The 19,625-nt window shown below is 41.5% G+C and overlaps 1 protein-coding gene across 1 annotated transcript in view; it reads right to left on the reverse strand.

Moving 5' to 3' along the window:
* Positions 1-986: 986 nt before the first annotated feature.
* The window catches only part of LOC109450219 (sperm flagellar protein 2), a 159,206-nt gene continuing 140,567 nt past the window's right edge, over positions 987-19,625 (reverse strand). The window contains exons 34-37 of the mRNA XM_074329218.1: positions 16,596-16,775; positions 10,017-10,256; positions 9,737-9,859; positions 987-3,113 (exon numbers count right to left, since the gene is read on the reverse strand). Coding sequence (XP_074185319.1) covers positions 3,024-3,113; positions 9,737-9,859; positions 10,017-10,256; positions 16,596-16,775 — 633 coding nt within the window. The 3' untranslated portion in view covers positions 987-3,023. The remainder of the gene's footprint in view (positions 3,114-9,736; positions 9,860-10,016; positions 10,257-16,595; positions 16,776-19,625) is intronic.

The raw sequence follows: 19,625 nt of genomic DNA on the forward strand, positions 1-19,625 counted from the left end.
TTTTCGGTGGAGTCTTTAGGATTTTCTATATATAGAATCATGTCATCTGCAAAGAGTGACAATTTAACTTCTTCATTCCCAATTTGGATGCCTTTTATTTCTTTTTCTTTCCTGATTGCTCCGGCAAGGACTTCCAACACTATGTTGAAAAGCAGAGGTGATAGGGGACAGCCCTGTTGTGTTCCTGAACGTAGAGCAAAGGGCTTCAGTTTTTCACCACTAGTTATGAGATTAGCTGAAGGTTTGTCATATATGGCCCTTTTTTGTTGTTGTTGTTAAGGTATTTTCCTTCTATACCTATTTTTTATTGCTACATATTATTAATATCTTAACCTTGTTATTGGGTCCTCTTTCTCTTATTAAACAGAATCTAATTCAAATCTCTGCCAACATTGTGTCAACCACAATTATAATTTGCATAGATTCTGCATTTTTCTTTGAATTTCTTTCTTGATGTTTGGTATCACAGAGGTGAATCAGACAGAGATGGTCAGTATCAGCTATAGCTAAGTGTCCATCAAGGATAAGATATAATGAATAATTCATGAATTGTCTGTGTTTGCTAAAGTCTCGCCACCAATACTCCACTCCGATACACCTTCACTTGTCTTTGCATTCAGCCCATATTTATTTACCTTGTTTCTAAGGCTATCATGAAGATATCATGAATAACCCTGTCAAATGCCACCCTGACATCCAAAGAGCAACCAGGACAAGAGACTTCAGATCCATCTCACAAAAGCAATGGCTGGAGGACATGGTAATATTTAGTGAAGAGAGAGAGAGGGAGAGAGGGAGAGAGAGAGAGAGCACAAATGGTGGAAAACACTGAAGAGGGTAACAATTTGGTAGGTAAGTTTGATGAGGATGGAGACAACGTAGCCAAAGTTGGCATTAACTTCCAATGAGGCCAATGCTATGTTGGCAGGAAATGATCTGGAAGTAGTTATTTCAAGAGGTCCATGTTGACACCGCCTGGACCTACAATTTAGAAGAAATGGTGACTACCTTGCAGGTTTTTCCTAGGAATTAATTTAAAATATCAATCTTTATTAAAGAGGGAGAAATGGATCTTTGAAATAAGTGGACATTGCAAGCCAGCTGTGATGGAAAAAGAGACCTATTTAAGGAAGGAAATAATGTAGGTCTTTCTAATAATGTAGGTCTTTTGTAAATTCAAGTGGTGCAATGTAAACTTTCAGAAAGCAGGGGATATCTGTATTTCTCTGTTGCTTTCTATAGAATAATAGAATTATCCAGTAATAACTAGAATTACATGTAAATCAGCTAAATTCAAAGCCTGAAATCTCTGGCAGAGTTTCTTCTCTACCTCTGAAGCATGCTTCTGGGTCACCATCCTCCATCATCTTAAAGACAAAGGTTCTGGGAATGAAGCCTTGGGTGAACCTTAGCCCTTAAGAAGAAAATTTAGGAGATATGTCACTCTCTAAAAGCAGAATATAATTCCCACTTACAACAGAAATTGTTTTGCGAGTGCTCATTTTTTTAGTGCTCAATCTAAGTGTGATATTTAGACACATTTTGCACAGATGTATCAGCACAATTTAAAGATGGCTATGATTTTAGTCTTAGATTCTGGGGCATAACAATAAAGAAAATACACAAAACTCCTAACTTCATGGAACTTACAGCCTAGTGGAATGACAGATAAGCGAAAGAGTAAGTATGTTGTTTGTCAGATGTTAAGTGCAATGGAAAAATGTTTAAGTGGGAGTGAGGTGTGTGTGGGAGGTGGGCTATTTCTATCTTGTATTATGTGTTGAGGGAAGACCATACTGACAAAGTATCATTTGAACAGAGACCTGAAGGAAGTCCATGCAGATATTTGGGAGAGATCATTCCAGGCAGGGAGAAAAAAGCAAGTGCAAAGTCCCTGAGGCAGGAGTGTGCCTGGTATATTCTGGGATCAACAAGGGCTATTTGTCACTTAAACAGAGTGGTGAAGGAGGAGAATAGCAGGAGGAGAGATCAGAGATATAGCAAAGGGTAAGACCAAGGTGAGGACTTGGACTAAACTCTGCATGAGATGGGAGAGGACTGGAGCAGAGGGGTCATAAGACCTGACTTGTGTTATAAAAGACTCCCTCTGTTGACTGTGGGTACGTGTTTGCAATGACTATGAGCTATGCACGTGGTAATCTAGTGGACGGGAAGAGGGCAGTTTGGGTTTCCGGGGAAGATGGGAATGGAAATTTCAGTGTTAGCCTCTGTAATACCTATAAAGTCATGGAGATGGATGAATCACCCAGGTATTGACTGTAGATAGAGAATACTGAATGCTGGGATCCTCCACCATTTGGAAGGAGATCCGGCAACATTTAGAACAGGAGGATCCAGCAAGATGTCCTTAGGAGTTGCTAGTGCGGAGACCTGAGGGGTTTCCTAAGAGCCTAAGCACTGAGAATACATTATTACTCACTTACAAAGAAAAACATATTTTCTTGAGATGAGTGTCATTGAATTTGAGTCACTAGTTAATTAGATACGATTGTTCATCTCCTATACAGGAAACATATTCTATTATGAAAGAATTATGAATAAACGATAGGAGCATGAGTATATGAGTATTTGACAGTATAGTCAACTACTCATTGGCTCATGGGATGAACCTTGAAATTTTATTGCACTTGCAGCAAAAACTACAAAATGTACACAGCAGAACTGCCCTTATATGGAGCTTTGGGGGAATATTCACTGCATCTGCCTCATGTTGATGCTTTGCATAGGGATTGTTCATGTGTTGATTTTTGAACATATTGTTCTGGTGCCTTCTATTTTTGAATCACTTCCAAATGCATTACTTCTTTGGATTTTTGCTCTGAAATTTAAGATTTATTAGAGAATATTCTCTGAGTTAAAGATGGCCTCCTTTTCTGTGTACCTCATAACCTGGTAGGGGTCATTTTTATACTTAGAAGGATAACATATATGACAAACACCATGTTTACATTTGACGTTCGGAAGATTCAATGACAAATTATAAAAATCACACTCTTGTGTCTTTATTTCTTTTCTTCTGTAAGTCTTGAAGGAGATCTTTCGCCATCACTTCCTTGCACATGCTCACTCCTCTGGAGAATCATTTTAATATCCTATGAGAAGAGATTCAAAGAGAAGTTATAAACATTTATAAATGGCTTAAGGTTAATGATCATCTACTATATGACAGTAAGTAAACAGAAAATTGATTTTTATTTTTTCCTTTGAGAAAATTGTTCTCCATGTAGTTTGAATCCTGCCCTGCAGCTTACTAATTACATGCTTAGAAAGATATCAGAGATCTTGAAGCCTGTTTTTCCTCATGTAATAACAGAATGGTCATATTAGATTAAATAACATTTATAAAAGCCATTACACAGAGTTTGACACATAGTGGGCAAGCCAAAAGATTATTTCCCTGTTAATGAATAAAAAAACAGTATTCACCTTCTATTCAAGGAAAATTCTAATGACAAATTAATCATGTCTATGGACTTGTAGAATTTTAGAACAACAGATTATTGAGGAGGTAGGGATTGCCTCATTTCTCCACGTATTTTTAATATCAGGGATAGAATGATGTTTTTTATCCACTTTAAATACCCAGCTAGCTTACATTTTTAAATCACAGATATTTTAAAAATAAACTTAAAATATTATTATAATGTTGAAGGGGTACAAACACATGTGCAAAATGTACAATTATATTAACATGTATGCAGTTTTTAGGTTTTTCCCCCCCACAACTTTAGGGAAGTACTTTAAAAGTATGAGTTTCTTTTCTTCAGAACTAAGTTCCAAAGGTTTCAATTTGACTGTGGTCATTTTACTCACCAAGACGTGAGTTAGTTACTATCAGAGCTGATCCTGCTGAGTGACACGCACGCTGCTTATCACTCACTGCCAGGAATCAGAGTGAATCATTTTCTTGAGGGAACTTTTCTTTGAAAACACAGATCTCCTACAGCCAAAGGCCAAATTTGAGTGAAATAAGTGGAAAAAGAACAGCTGCTCACCGTTGACCTTTCTGGGCCTACCCAGCACAACTCTTAATAGCATGTCTTCTTTGACTAGTGAGTTTATAATAACTAATGCTGACTGTAGACTGTTTACTTGAGGATTAGGAACAAGCTGACCTGTGTTTATCTGCTACTCCATAGCATGGGGAAAGTTATAAACTCCACATATTTAAACCAACCTTGGCGAAGTTTATAGCTGAAATCAGGGGCCATAATTTTCAATAGCAGTTCACTGAGAAAAGCTTGATAGAGTCTGGAAATAAAGAGGGTGCCAAAAAATGTATACACATTTTAAGAAAGGAAATCAAAGTATTAAAGTGGTAATATTCAATATATACCGATAACAAAAGATAAATACAAGTCATGTGTATACATTTTTTTGGCACTCCTGGTATTTGACATGGGTGCTATGAAAACACAAAGCACTGAAGCAGCCATCATATTTTGTTATAAAGATAAAGGGGAAGGTTGGAGCATATGTTAAAGTCAGATATCTTGAAAACAAAATAGGATGAAAGTCCCTTCAAGTCACACTTACATTTATAGGTATTTTGTCCTCATGTAATTGGGACCTCACAGAAATTCTCCTGCAACATTCTGATTTTAACACTAAAAGATGTATTGTTATGTCCTATTGAATGGCCACCTTGATTTTGAGTATATATACTTGATTTATAGGTTTGTTAGAAGAAATTTACATTTACTCAGCATGTGCTGACTATGAAAAACTACATTTGTTAGGTTAGTATAAAAAATCATGCATTCCTTTGCATTAGTAAATACATTTGGCATAGGATATTAATTGACTTTATTCACTAATAACCCAGTTACAGTATCCTCATTGATCTTGTTACATTTAACCAAAGCATTTTCTTAATCTTTGGGGAATATTACTTGAAAATAACCTCTCTGTATAATATGAGGTCTATGAAAGTAGAAGTCCAATACATGACTTGAATTGAATAACTATAAAATCCAACATAAAATCTGGATTTTCCACATGGGTATTGATCACATGGGACTCCCTGGGGCTTCAGTTTAGACCTTTCATCACCATGGCATTACACCAGTGAAAACTTTCTTCCTTTCCAAGAACAGACACGGAATTCAAGAGATGACATGCCAGCTTGTTTGTTCATCCACATATAATTTCACACAGTTCAGAAATATTTCCTGTGCACTGCACCTACCAACAGACTAGCAATCTTAATAGTAATAATAATAATAAAATAGTGCTGTCTACTGTTTATGGAGCGATATCTATCTGCCAAACATGTTATATATATTAAGTCATTTAACCCATATGAGAACACTCTGAGGTATGATAATTAACCCCATTTTACAGAGGGGGAAACCAAGGCACCATGAGGTCACTTGCCCAAGGTCACACATCTGGTAGGTGTGAACCAATCAGTGTGGCTCCCAAGCCTGCTCTCCTAACCACAAAGCCAGGCCACCCCCAATAGGAGCAAAAATAAAACACATCAAAATAATTATGCATACGTGGCTTTTTCAAATATGTGTTTTTTAAATGTTGATGCTTCCAAACACGAAACTTATAAACATAGCTGTTAGGCAACAACCTTCACTTCCCACTGTTTATAAGCGCAAACACATTTTAACCTGAAAAACCACACTCTAGCTTTTGCTCTACTTATCTTGAAAGATCTTCAAATAACATCACTGTGGTTAAAGTTCATTTTTAAATGTGATCTATTTACTTGCACATGGATATCTGGAGCAAAAAATGATGACAAGTTGAATGTGATAGTACCTGAGTCTTCAGAGATTTCTTTTTTCCTCTTTCTTTCTTTCTTTCTTTCTTTCTTTCTTTCTTTCTTTCTTTCTTTCTTTCTTTCTTTCTTTCTCTCTCTCTCTCTCTCTCTCTCTCTCTCTCTCTTTCTTTTTCTTTCTTTCTTTCTCTCTTTTCCTTTCTCTCCTTTCCTTTCCTTTCCTTCCCTTCCCTTCCCTTCCCTTCCCTTCCTTCCTTCCTTCCTTCCTTCCTTCCTTCCCTTCCTTCCTTCCTTCCTTCCCTTCCCTTCCTTTCCTTTCCTTTCCTTTTTCCTTTCCTTTCCTTTTTCCTTTCTTCTTTATTTTTCTTTTCTTTTTTGCTTAGTGAAAATGAGAATAGAGCATCTTACCGAAAAGGGAACCTCTTTCATTTTGAAATATCAGAATTAAGGCTTTTCACGTCATAGGCTCGACTCTCCTCGATTCACAATCATAAGAATGAATCCCGATTATGGTGGTCCACTGTCCTTTCAGCAGATTCCTCCATGGAGGGCCAGGGAGGAGATGTGAAGGATGAGGAGAACAAGAGTGAAAGAAGTTGACTCAGCAGAAGCACGCTGGGAACGAAGGATCGAGACTGAGCAGACCGACTGGCAGACAGACTAACTCTCTTTCTGCTCGTAGAGTGTCAGGCCATCTTGGTCCTGTGAAGCTGGTTCAGTGGAGGTGCGACATCCTCCAGCTGGGTGGCTCTCAGTCAAAGGGCGCCTGAGCACCAGGGAGAAGTGGGGAATATGCAGAGGTACTTTTGGTGGTAAATATGTGTAGGTGCTCCTGGAATATAGTGGGTAGCAGCCCAAAGTGTTAGCCATCCTGCCACACTGGAGATAGTTCTGCACAAAGAGGAACCATGCTGTCTAAAATGACAGTAGGACTTCAGTTGAGATGCCCTGCAAGTTGATGAAACGCCTTCCAAAATGAGGGAAATATTCAAATTAAAAAGAGATTTCCTGTGGAGTCAGGACACCTCTTCAGAAGGTTGGGTCTGAAAGGCACTCATCTGTTGGTTGTTTTCTTTTCTCAGGAAAATGACCAGCAGAATCTTCTCAGCAAGTTAATCATATTTCACTGGGCAGAGTAAGGATGCTCCCAAATTATGCAGACTGTGTAGGGAGCTTTTCTCCCATGAAGGGAGCAAATAATTGCGGTATCATTTTATGCTCCTGCGTGTGCTTCTCAATATAAGATACATACTATTAACCGTAATTCCAAGGGATTTGGAACATTATTTTAGTGGTTTTCCAAATAAGAAGACTGTTCCCTGAAAGGCAGAACAGAATGTGTAGGATGGAGTGCGGTCTAAAGTGATGAGCTTCTGGAACCCGCCTTCTACAGAATGACGTTTGCCAAGAGGAAAGCAAAATAGGGGGCAGATCCCACAGCTGGCGACTCTCCTCCATCCTGCATGTGACACTGACTCATCGGCCTCTCTCAACCCCTTTGTCTAGTTCTGATGTGCTCAGTCCCTAGTAATGCTAGGGTTGACCTGAGTTATGCCTTCCTCATTCTAAGTGGGGAAAACAGCTGGTCTTTGTTAATGAAAGTGTGGAATATAAAATGCTGAGAAGGGACATGCACATACTAGTTTCAGTGCAAACAGGAAGTATTTGTAGAATGTATGAAGACAGCATCTTGGAATAACTGCCAACTGTGTTTCTAAATAATTCAGACCTAGTTAAACAAACACAAATAATTTTAAAAAGAGCCACTGTTACGTGGAGGGACATAATTTTATGATATGGCTAAGAGACAAAGAAACACTTAGGGATGGAGAAATCAATACCACTTCATGCCCCTGCTCAGAAGTCCATCCATTCTCCATTGCTTTTCAAATCAAATTCAAGTGTCCCTATGGGACGTCTGGGTTCTTTACAGTCTGGCCGGATCTTACTGATCCAATGGGATCACTAAACCCTTCACAGACTGCTCTTCAACCAGGCAGGCTCCTGCTGCTCCCATGCAGTTCTGCCTCCATACCCTTGCCCAGGCCGCTCCTCGCACCTAGGATGCTGCCTTCTCTCCATCCAACAGCAAAATCCATGGAGACATCCTGTCATCTCCCTCCACTTTCTAAAACCCTGGCCATCTTTAAAGACCCTGCTTCTAGCCCCCCCCCCCCACACACAAAGTCCTGTTTTTTGAATTCCCATAATATTGCATTTGCGTGGTTTACCTTAGATCATTCTCTTGTAATTCCTGCATGTAAAAATGCTCTTGGAAACAAGTGGATTGCTTGAGAGCAGCAACTGAGTTTTGTACTCATTATTCTGTCTCTCATGGATCCTTATATTTCTGGCCTCAGTAGTAAGTGTTCGGTATCGAATAGTAATCGTAATAGCCGTCATTTTTGTAGCACTCGCCATGTGTCAGAGTTTTAGATGCATAAGTGTTTTAGATGCACAATCTCATTTAATCTTCACCATCATCCTTGAAATAGGAATGGCTGTTATCTCCATTTAACAGATGAGAAAGCCGGGATCAAGAGAAAGTTAAGGTCGGGTATTCATATTCAAAAAGGATCAGCAATTTAGAGGCTATAAATTTAGGTAAAAAGATGTTTAAGTCTGGATAGTCTCATTTCTGGGCATAGATAGTTATCACTGAGAAGTCAGGAGAAATGCATCTTATACCACTGTATTTTATCAAAGTGAAAGTGCTTTTATCTTAAGCTCAGCAAACACTTTTAGTCCAACAAACAACTAGCAGGAGCCAAATAGGGGGACTTCATGCTCTTCAACTGGTATGTGAGAGGATCAGAGCAACTAGCTCACCCGGAAAGGGGTCAGCCTCTGCCTTCGTTAGCCCTTGCTGTTGGAGACCTGGGACTTGCCACGGTGGAGGCACATTCAACACATGGGGTTGAAACTTGCTTGGTTACTGTGTGAGCTCAGGGGTGCAGTGCTTCCTTTCACCCTTTCTTCCTCTGCTGGGTTGGTCCAGTCTCACTGGGTTTTGTCCCCAGTTTCCCCATCTTGAACACTGTTTCCCTGATGGAACTGGCATCCAATCTTTCTTAGGCACCATGAGCACCCACACTGCATCGGCAATATGAGCCATGATGACGTCAGCACTTGGCTGGGCATCATGGTCTCCTTAGTTCTCTTTGGCAAGGGGAGATCTTATTCTCCCTACTCTTTGATCATCGGTGAGGGTCATTGGCTGGAATGATCCAGAACACTAATACTGCTACTTACCTGGCTTTAACTGTCACCTCCAGCCTTCTGTGGTAGCTCCAAGGTAGTCACATAGTCCTGATGAGACAGCTCCACAGTACTGAGAGTACTATCCCTAGTATTTATAGTACTATCCACAGTACTGAGAGTACTATCCCTAGTATTTATAGTACCATCCACAGTACTGAGAGTACTATCCCTAGTATTTATAGTACTATCCACAGTACTGAGAGTACTATCCCTAGTATTTATAGTACCATCCACAGTACTGAGAGTACCATCCCTAGTATTTATAGTACCATCCACAGTACTGAGAGTACTATCCCTAGTATTTATAGTACCATCCACAGTACTGAGAGTACTATCCCTAGTATTTATAGTACCATCCACAGTACTGAGAGTACTAGCCCTAGTATTTATAGTACTATCCACAGTACTGAGAGTGCTATCCCTTGTATTTATAGTACCATCCACAGTACTGAGAGTACTATCCTTAGTATTTATAGTACTTTCCACAGTACTGAGAGTGCTATCCTTAGTACTGATAGCTATCTCTACTGTACCTGACCTTGCTGCCCTTGGGTATTTTGGACTAGCCTGTCTGGCCTGATGCTATTACCAGCTTAGCTTCCCCAGACCTTGTTCTGGCAAAGTCCAGCTTTTATCCCCTTTTGGCTTGTCTATACTCGAAATGTCCCACCATGCTCTGAATCTGAGTTCAGCCAAATTAGGATGCCTTTGGGTAATACTCACAGGAATTTTATAGTCTGGATAACTCGAAATCAGCTCTTGCATAAAAGGATGCTTCAAAAGGACAGCAACTTCAACTGGCTCCAGATTCTTAGCACCCAGGTCCTGAAATACTTTTATGAAGTCCTTTAAAGAAAAAAAAATAAAGTTAATTAACTATACAATCCTGCAGGTGTTAAAAAATGGTTTTACTTAATAAAGAAATTCGATGAAAATATGCTCAAAATTGGGGGCAACTTTTCTTAGGTATAGGCTGCCCCTTTTACGAAATAATCTAACGAACCTCCGAATAAATGTTCTCTGTCTTTAGGTGGCCGGCAAATCTGTTAGCGTCCTGTGCTTCATTTCCTCCTCGGAACACTTTGAGCAGTGTTTCCATGGAAATCTTTTCAGTGTTGGCATTTTCAGGAATTTCTTCTTCCTTTTCCACCCTTTCTTCTCTTAATTCCCTTTCCTCACTTACAAAATGTTCCTCAAGTTCAGGATATTCCTCAATAGGACTTGTATTGGTAAAGGAGTTGGTCTGCACAATTAAATGAAGAGAACATGAAGTCAGACTGACGTCTTCTAAGTAATAGAGACATTGAGAAAACACCAATTTTGTCACACACTTTTTATGCAATGGAATGACAGTGACTACCACAAACTAGCTAAACGAAGTCTGTAGAGAATATTCTTGCTGAACTGGAAATCACATCAAAATCCTGAAACTAAAAAAAAAAAAAAAAAAAAAAAATCCTGAAACAATTCTGCTGGTAGTTTACAGAGAGGACTCAGTGCAGAGTGTGTCTTACTCATCTCTATACATGCTTTGGCTTACTGACAGGCACATTGCATTCCTCAATAAATGGACACTGGAAAGAATTTGTGTAGCTGGTGTCAGATTTCTTCACATTGATGCAAAGTTCTAACAGGATTTGCTTTAGAAATTGACTGCAGACAAGAGGTTATGGCAAGTTTGTTTCTCAAGCTTGATAGATTCTTTTTTTAAAAAAATGTTTATTGGGTGTCAATGGTTAGTAAAGTTGCATAGGTTTCAGGTATACGATAGATTCTAAGTGCTTTGGAAACATTTGTTTGGATATCGGAGGTTAAACTTGACTCAACATTCATAAGGGAAAATAGAAAACAAATAGAATATAGAAAGGTCGGGTTGGGATTCTTACTACTGTGCTTTGAAACTTGCCGAGTCATGAATTCAGGCACCGGCATTTTGAGTATGGTAAAGAGTACATTGTTTTTGAAGTAATTTCTTATGTACCAAAAGCCTGAAAAATATTCCTACTCTGACTCAGTAATTATAGATCTAGGAATTGATTCTAAAGAAATATTTATGTGCAGAAACACTTTTGTATATAAATGTTCATTCAGTGTTACTTACAGAAAACGTAGAAAACCTAAGATTCTAAAAATGGGGGAATAGTGACATGAATTATAGTATATTTCTGTGATAGAATACTATGTTGCTATTAATTTTTTGGTTTAAAAGAATACCTAGTGACATGAGAAACCGCTAATAGGATAAGTGCAAAGAGAAAACAGCACAAAGTAATAAACAAGGATCCTCATTTTCTTATATATCTCTCCTTGTCAGGGAAGAAAAAGAGACAGACATCTTAATGAGTTGGCAGCAGTTACCTCTTGTTAGTAGAATAGGTGATTTCTTTTTTACTTTATTTTGTATTTTCCAAATTCTCTACAGTAGATTTGTATTTATTGTATTGTAGTGTGTGTGTGTGTGTGTGTGTGTGTGTGTGTGTGTGTGTGTGTCTGATGATGAGGTCATTGATATTTGGTAATTTGCCATAGAAAAATGAGCATCTTCAGAATGTTGACAGTCCTGATATCACAGAACACCTGAGCTGTGTGTTCTTTTTTACTCCAAGGAAGGAAAAAATACTAATTTAGGCTTAAAAAAAAAAGAGGGTGCCAATGTCTGTACACAGTCAATTCAGGAAAGGCATTAAGTACACAGGTCATGCAAGTTCTTTCCAAATAGTCATGTAAGTCCCATGTGATGAGGTTGATGACGCAGCACAAGGTTAAACCTCTAGTAGTTGTCAGTCCCTATAGGGACTTTGTAGGGTCTTCAGGCAGTGTAATAAGGACAGGTGGCATTTCCTCCAGTTTTGTGTGGGCTGGGTTTCTACATCCTTTGGTAAATTGGGAATGTAATCTAATCTTAAAGATGTGTGTGTGTGTGTGTGTGAGAGAGAGAGAGAGAGAGAGAGAGAGAGAGAGAATGCTCTATCAGGTAAAGATTTTGGAATTAAGTATAAATATCTCTATATCGCTATAGCTATCATCTATCTATCTATCTATCTATCTATCTATCTATCTATCTATCTATCTATCTATCTATCTGTCATCTATTCAGACTCTTCTCCATTTTAAACAGTAGAAACGCTACCTGGCATAAATGTGAGACTAGCTTTTTTTTTCCACCTGGGACACTTGGAGATCGTCACATTGGCTGCCTGTCAGTAATTTCCCAGGGCAATAGGACATTTAGTTCAGTGAAATGAGCACAGTAGAGATGTAAAACAGTGTGCTGAGTGAGTGAAGGATGAATGAATTTCTATTCAGAGTGTAGCACACGTGCTGGGAGGACACGCTAAAGACAGAACTTGTGGGTGAGCAAACAATTAGTCAGGTTAGATGAGCAGGCGATTCGAAAATTAAAGAGAGAAGGAACCTGGCCTCTCTGCACTATTTCCATAATTAGAGAGGGACTAACTGTTCAAAGACCTGGCATAATCATCATTGGATAAATGTATTTTTCAATTTTAGCTGAAAGGTAACCATTTGAACACTTGAAATCTTAGTGAAGAATCCTTAACTAGTTAATGTCACAGGATGCTTTTTAAATTTTTGCTCTCTAGGGGGTTGGGACAGAATAGAATTAGTGGTCAGTGGGAGGGGACGGAGGGGAGCGAGGCTGAAATTGGGACCAAAGGAGCCAGCTAAGCATGCTGGTGGGACTGCAGGGTGTGCAGTAGGGAGGGTTCTCTCCGACAGTCTTCGTGGAAAGACCGTGATGATGAATGTAGGTGCATGATCAAAACCAGGATGCCAGTTGGCAGAAAAGTTTGCAGAAAAGCCAGTGCTTCTGAATGAGCAATTATTAGTGGCATCAAAACTCTGTATGAGTCACATTATCGACTAAGCAGTGGTACAGACTGTGACACTAGCAAACACTATGTCACACTCAGCTAAGTCTCAGAGGCAGCCCTCCAGGGTTCCCAACAAATTGTCTCTGGAATGAATGGTGCCTGCCCATGCATTTCTACATTGAATCAGGTCAGCCCTGCATCTTGGAGGCAGAACAGGTCAGTTATGGCACTAATGTGGACCAAATGTCAAAGAACAAGATGGGATGAAACGTCAAGGCTTTCAGACTCCAGGACCTCAAAGAGCTCTGCCAAGATACTTCAGCAAGACTTTCCAAATGTGGGAAATTCAAGCTCACGACTTACTGAATTCCAACATCATAACCCCACACCACACAGGCCAGAATAAACCATTTCCCCACATGTCAATTTATTTAAAGTTTCATTGGGACTAGTGCATACTCATAAATGCTTTGCTTTTAAACATCTTTTAAATTACCCAAGATGTGGATTCAAACAGGTCTGAACCACACTGAGAAGAACAGCATGAGTCTCAGAAATAGAGTAAGAAAATAAGAAATAGCAGGGAGATTTCCAGTTGTTTATGCGGAAAGCATCAGCAAAGATCTTATTCAGTGTCTTGGGAGTGAATATAGATCTGTTGGAGGTGTTATTTCTGAGCAGGCTCATTATGGCTTCCTGGGATGAGGTTGCCCAGGAAACTAGAACACGGTTGGAAAAGGGCACAGAAACAGAGTGGCATAATTGGAGGCAGGATGGCAGGGCAAGAAGTGAGCGAGAATGTGGGAAGCGGGTGAATCCTGCGTGTCTGAAGCTCCCAGGGTTCCCTCCAAGCCAGGAACAGGGCTATACATGTGGTGTGTGACCCATGCTTTCCATCACCTGCCCCTCACCCTGATTTCACTCTGTTGTGCAGTGTTTGTGGGTCACTTCTGGTGCAGTGTCCTTGGGCTTTAAAAGAGCTCTTGAGAGAAGCAGTCGGGGGCAGCTGCTTCCTGGGCGGGGGCACTAGCTTACTCTGAATGACGGTTTCAGGGACAGGAGGGACGCAGCCCTGCGCTAGCTGGCTTGGCTGCTACCCACGCAGGCAGCCGTCTGTTGCTGTGGCAACAGTTCCAGCACTTGCTTCCTCTTCCCTGGTCTTTCTGGCTCATTGCAGCTTCCTGGATCCTGTTTTTGCCTCCGCCTGGAATGCCTGCTGGTTTCCACTCTACCTTGGAGACTGGATTCCATTCCTTCCTCTCTCTCTCCCTCCCTTCTTTCCTGCCATGTTCACAAACATTAGTTGACCATTTGCTGTGTGGCAGCTCCTTTGGGGTAACATGTCCCTAACTGAAGGTAGAAATAGCTTAGCAGCAGGATTCACTAGGTAAACAAACCCCCTCCTGAATTACTAGCTCTCTTTCTTGCCTCCTTTGCCCTGCTGCAGTTTGTCTTAACACAGCAGCCAGACAGATCCCATGCCTTTTCAGTCAGATGGCCAAGCTCCAGTGTTTCTCATCTCGTTCCTTGGCATAGTCAAGGCTGCCAAGCCCTCCAAGCCCCCTGCCCCATCACTTTCCTTTCTTACCATTTCTAGCTCATTTCTCTCCAACTATAATGGAGAAAAATGACCCCACTTCAGGGCTTTTGCATTTACTGCTGTCTTCACTTGAAATGCTTTCCCCCAGGGACCTGCAAGTCTCCCTCACCTTCTCCAGGCCTCTGCTTAGAGGTCTCTTCACAGAGAGACCTTCTGTGACCACCCTCTTCGACAATGCAACCATGGCCCCAGCTCTGTATTTATCCCTATGTTCCTTGGTCCTGTAGCACTTATTACCATTTGATGGAGTCTATATTTTACCGATTTTCTCCCTAGGGTGTTCCCAGCACATGGAGGTGCTGGATAAATACTTGTTGACTAAATGCATATGTGCCTGTGATGGTGCTCAGCTTTGCCAGCGGAACATAAAGGGGGCAAAGCTGAGAGAGCGCTCAGTGTAGCTCTTGGGTGTCAGAGGAAGCTTCATGAATAATCTGGCGGCTGAAATAGGCCTGGGATAGTGGGGAGGCCTCAGACCCTTCGAGATGCCCCGAGGGGTTCTGCAGATGGAGGAAATAGCAAGAGCAAAGATAGGGGGGTGGGAGAGAAAAAGGCAGAAATTCTCTTTTGGTTGGTAAGACCCCGTGTTAAGCTGTCCTTTCTTCTGTGTTCCGTCCATGTCTGGGACATCGTCGTCTCATTTTTTTCTGCACAGACAGGGGAAATTAGACGGAGTCCCTTCAGGGAAGCAAATTTGGTTTCTGTGTCCCTCACAGGCTCTGCAGAGGATCTGATTTACAAAGCTAGTTAACTGATTGATTAACCCACTCAGTGAGCTCTGCTGTGTATCTACTGAGCTCTGTGTCAGTAATTCCGGTTCAGGGGTACAGTAGGTTCAGGATGTAGAACAAGGCACACGGCCCTTCCCTGCTCAGAAAGGAAGCTAGTTAGCTATGAGGAGAGGGGCCGAGCACAGCATGCTATGGGAACACAAAGCGGGGGTGCCTGACACCATTCCAGGTCAGGGGGTGCAGTGACATCCCTGGGAAAGTGGCAAATGCAGTCCCAGTGAAGGCACACCATGCCAATTCCTTATTTGTGTGGGAAAATTTAAGTTGGCCTTCCACTGTCTAAGAAGACCGCATTCTTTAGTGGAAATCCACACGCCCTGCTGAACTTTCTGTCGCTGTGTGCGAGCTGAAGCAGTATCTATAGCACATCGGTTTGAAGAGCCAGAGCCCCGAGTTGTCAGTTTACTAGGCATCTGTCTGGCCCTGTAAGGAGAAGGAGATCCTCGTGTACCTGCTCAGGGTCAAAATGTAGGGTTGTGCCGAAGAGTCTATTTCTTCTCAGGTGTGAAAGCTGTCACAGGAACTCCCATTGCCATCCCCGCCCGACAGAACCCAAGCATACTCTATTTTGACAAACATGTGTGAAAAGGAAAGAAGTGTATCTGGGATGTCTGAGGAGTTTGGACTGACAGCACCCTTCTCCCTCTGAGTCTACAAAGGAAGAACAGAAAAAAGCATTCCATCACGAGGGCCACAGCTCTGTCCCCAAAAGGTCAGGGCAAGACTAAAAAGGTCATACTCATGGGCACCTAATAAGTGTATTAGTTAGTACCCTGTTCTGAAGCTTTTCCACCTAAAAAAGCCAGGGAGTGGTAACCCCTTAGAAATAAATCTAAGGGGAATGTGAGGTTTTATTTGATATTAATTTTGCTTCTTTGTCCTTGGATGCAGGTGATACAAAGTGACAGTGGCTTTCAGGTGGCTGAGCTTTGCCCTGAAACACTACCAGTGTCACGGGCATGTGGGATGTGTCCAAGGCCTGAACTTGGGTCACGTAGAATTTCCACAGAGTGTGACAAATACCTTGGGTTGATACCCAGGTCCTTCTCACTGATCAGGAGCAGCACTTCATGGAAAATGAAATGCCCTCACAGAGCAAATGTTGATGCCACTAAGAAACTTTGAGCAAATTTTGATTTTACTACAAAAAGCATTGTGTGTTTTTTTGGATCGTGGGTCCTCAGTTCTTAATCCAATTGAGTAAGGCTTTATTGAAAACTGAGTAGGTGTAAAACATTGTGTTAGGTCCCCAGGAAAATATAGAGATGAAAATAATAGAGATTCTGTTGTTAGAAGTTTAGAATCTTCGGGCACCCCCTGCAGACCCCAGTGCTATTCCATTTCTGGAACACAATTACCTCTTCTGCAGCATGAGTAGGAGCTTTAATTGGTGGGAAGATATGAGTCCCAGTGGCCACACTGAGGGCCCTGTAGACGCCTTCCACAGGGTCTGGGTGGCAAGCGAAATAAAGCAGCATCTGTGTGTAGTCAAGCCGGGGTGGATCCATCTCAGAGTCAGCAAACAGCCTAAAGAAAAACTGTCATACGAAAAGGATTTCAACCAAACATAAAATGTATACATTCAGGCAGTCCGTAGACGGACAGGCAGTGGAGAAGCCCTCCCTCCAGCAGCTTTGGAACAAGATCACTTCCAGAGAACTGAATCGGTGAAACTAACATATAATGAATGGTACTAAGTGAAGAGTACGCTAAGTAAAAAACGTAAAAAGTACCGCTCGGAATTCTAATGTTAAAGAAAATTGCATGCTATTCAGTGGCGTCAACACATTTAGGAAAGAATGCACTAACAAAGGTGGCAGGGAGGACATGGTCAGTAGGGAAAGGGAGCCCCAAGGACCCATTTGTCTGTCCTCAGCACCCTCCTGATACAGCATCCGCTCTAATTCCTAAACATGCAGCTTCTGGTATATCCCTCTCTGTGGGGAGTGGCGAGAGGGGAAGGGAACAATGTGTAAAGCCACTAGGACTCTAGGCATTGAAACCTTTAAACGGGCCCCCCTTGCTTTGAACTTCATATTTAATCTATAGACAGTAATGTGACTTCTTTCAGTGTGGGCTCACGTCCAGGGAGACAGTATGTGTGCTAACCACTGAAGAGCGGTTTGTTTGGCAAGTCTCTCTCTCATTCTAAGGACCGAGCTGATGGTTAGCTCTACTCTCAGGGTCTTACGCATTCGGCAGCATGAGCAGTTAGTTAGTCCTTGGGAATCTAATATTCTCTGGGTCTCCCCATCCCAAGCCAAGACCAAACCCTGGGACACACAGGCCACCCCCAAGCACCTACGGGGCCTTATTGGGGGAGGCCACTGGCTCTTCTCAAACATGTGCATACAATGACCTAGGGAATCGTTTTGAAACGCAGATTTTAATTAAGTCGATGGTTCTGGGGCAGTCTAATGTTCTGCACGTTTGGCCAGCTCCTTGGTGATTTCAGTGCTGCTGGTTCTGGCCTACACTTTGAGAAGCAAGTGTCTGGACCCAGAGACGTTATTCTCTACCACTGACAATCCTGACAACTATGAGCAAGTTTAGGTAGACATACAGGAGATTGGAAAAATACATTTCAGATATTTGACAAATCCAACAAACATTTAAATAAAAATAACTTTGGTAGGAAAATGCATAAAATCTGTTATGTGACAAAGCAGAAAAGAGTTGTAGAGTTAGTAGGATCAACCAATGTTTTATTAAATGTTTCCCGAGTGTCTGCTGTAAGCCAGGTGCAGAGCTAGGCTGAGATGCTTAAAAACACTCTCTGATGTGGCTGCTAAGGCATCCTTGGATTTTTCAGGAGTCGTGATGCGGCTACTGGGTTTGTCCAGGACCTTGTGTTTTCTTCGTCTTCTCAGTTGCCTCTGAGTTACTTTAGGGATTTCCAGCAGGACTAAGAGTAGAAGGGGGACTGACACTAATAGGTAACCACGGCATTGTCCTTGGGTGTTTCTCTTCCATTTCTTTCACATGAATTGTTGGCCTTCAGTATTATTTCTGTGGAACCACTCTGATAAATGCTATGCAGGGACAGCACATGATTATTTCTATTAATAAAGAAGTTGAATATGATCTATTGAAGGAAGATGTGCAAAGATAAAAGGAGTTGATATGGAGACTCTTTCTGTAGGTACACAGGATTCATTTTAACTCAATGGATTGGACATTTAAAAAAGGTAAAGCTTGCTATGTTCTTCCGATCATTTAAAATATTGTAGTAGGCAGAGTTCTAAGAAGGCTTCAAAGGTTCCCACCCCTGGAGTACATATCCTGTATAGTCCCATCCCCTTGAGTGTGGGTAGACTTGTAAATGTGATGGGAAAGCCATTCCCATGAGTAAGTTACCTTATGTGGCAAAGGTAAAGGGACTTTACAGATACAATTAAGTTCTTTTATCAGTTGATTTTGGGTTAATCATAAGGGAGCCTGTCCTTGAGCTTGACCTAATCAGATGAACCCTTTAAAAAAGGTCCCCCACATTAAGACATTTGAAGCCAGAGCGATGCTCTTTTGTGGTTCTGAAGAAGCAAACTGTCAGGTTGTGAAGAGGGCCATGTGGCAGGGAACAACAGGTAGCCTCTTGGAGCTGGAGGTCTCAGTCCTGCAATTGCAGGGATCTGAATTCTGCCAACAATCCATTTTGGAAGCCAGTCTTGGAACCAGCCTTGGAATTGGCCTCAGATAAGACTGTAACCCCACTGACATCTCAATGTCAGCTTTGAGAGACTCTGAGCAGGGTACCCAGCGAAGCCATGCCTGGACTCCTGACTTACAGAAACTGTGAGAGAATAACTAAGTATTCACAAGTACTTATTGAGCACCTAGGATGTGCTAGGCATGGACTGTTCTCAGCGCTTAAAATGCATTCACCAGGAATGAGATAAAAGGGCCTACCCTTGAGGAGCTTTCTTTCTAGAAGCAGAAGATGTGCAATAAAGAAAACACAATAAATTAAGTAAATTAGATAGTGATTATGGAAACACAGAAAAAAAAGTATGTCCAGAAAAAGCAGAATTGGGAGTGAAGAGTGGGAAGGAGGGCAGATTGCAGAATTAAGAGGTAAAATTTGAACAAAGTTTGGAGGAAGGCAGGGAGTCAGGACATCCAAGGTAAGAGCATTGCAGGCAGAAGGATCTGTTGAGGCCAATTGCAGGAGAACACCTTGCACATTTGATCAACAAGGACTAGACCAGTGTGGCTGGAGTCGTACGGCGGGAGCAGAATAGCAGGAGATGAGGTGAGAGAGGGAAAAGAGTCAGAAGACGCAAGGCAGGCTGGCTTCTTAAGGACTTCGGCTATTCCTCTGAGTATAAAGCAGAGCTGTGGGATGGTTTCAATAGGCTGTCATGATCTGCCTGTAATCTGAGCCAAGACAA

Source organism: Rhinolophus sinicus, linkage group LG03, assembly GCF_036562045.2.
Source record: "Rhinolophus sinicus isolate RSC01 linkage group LG03, ASM3656204v1, whole genome shotgun sequence".
Lineage (NCBI taxonomy): Eukaryota > Metazoa > Chordata > Mammalia > Chiroptera > Rhinolophidae > Rhinolophus > Rhinolophus sinicus.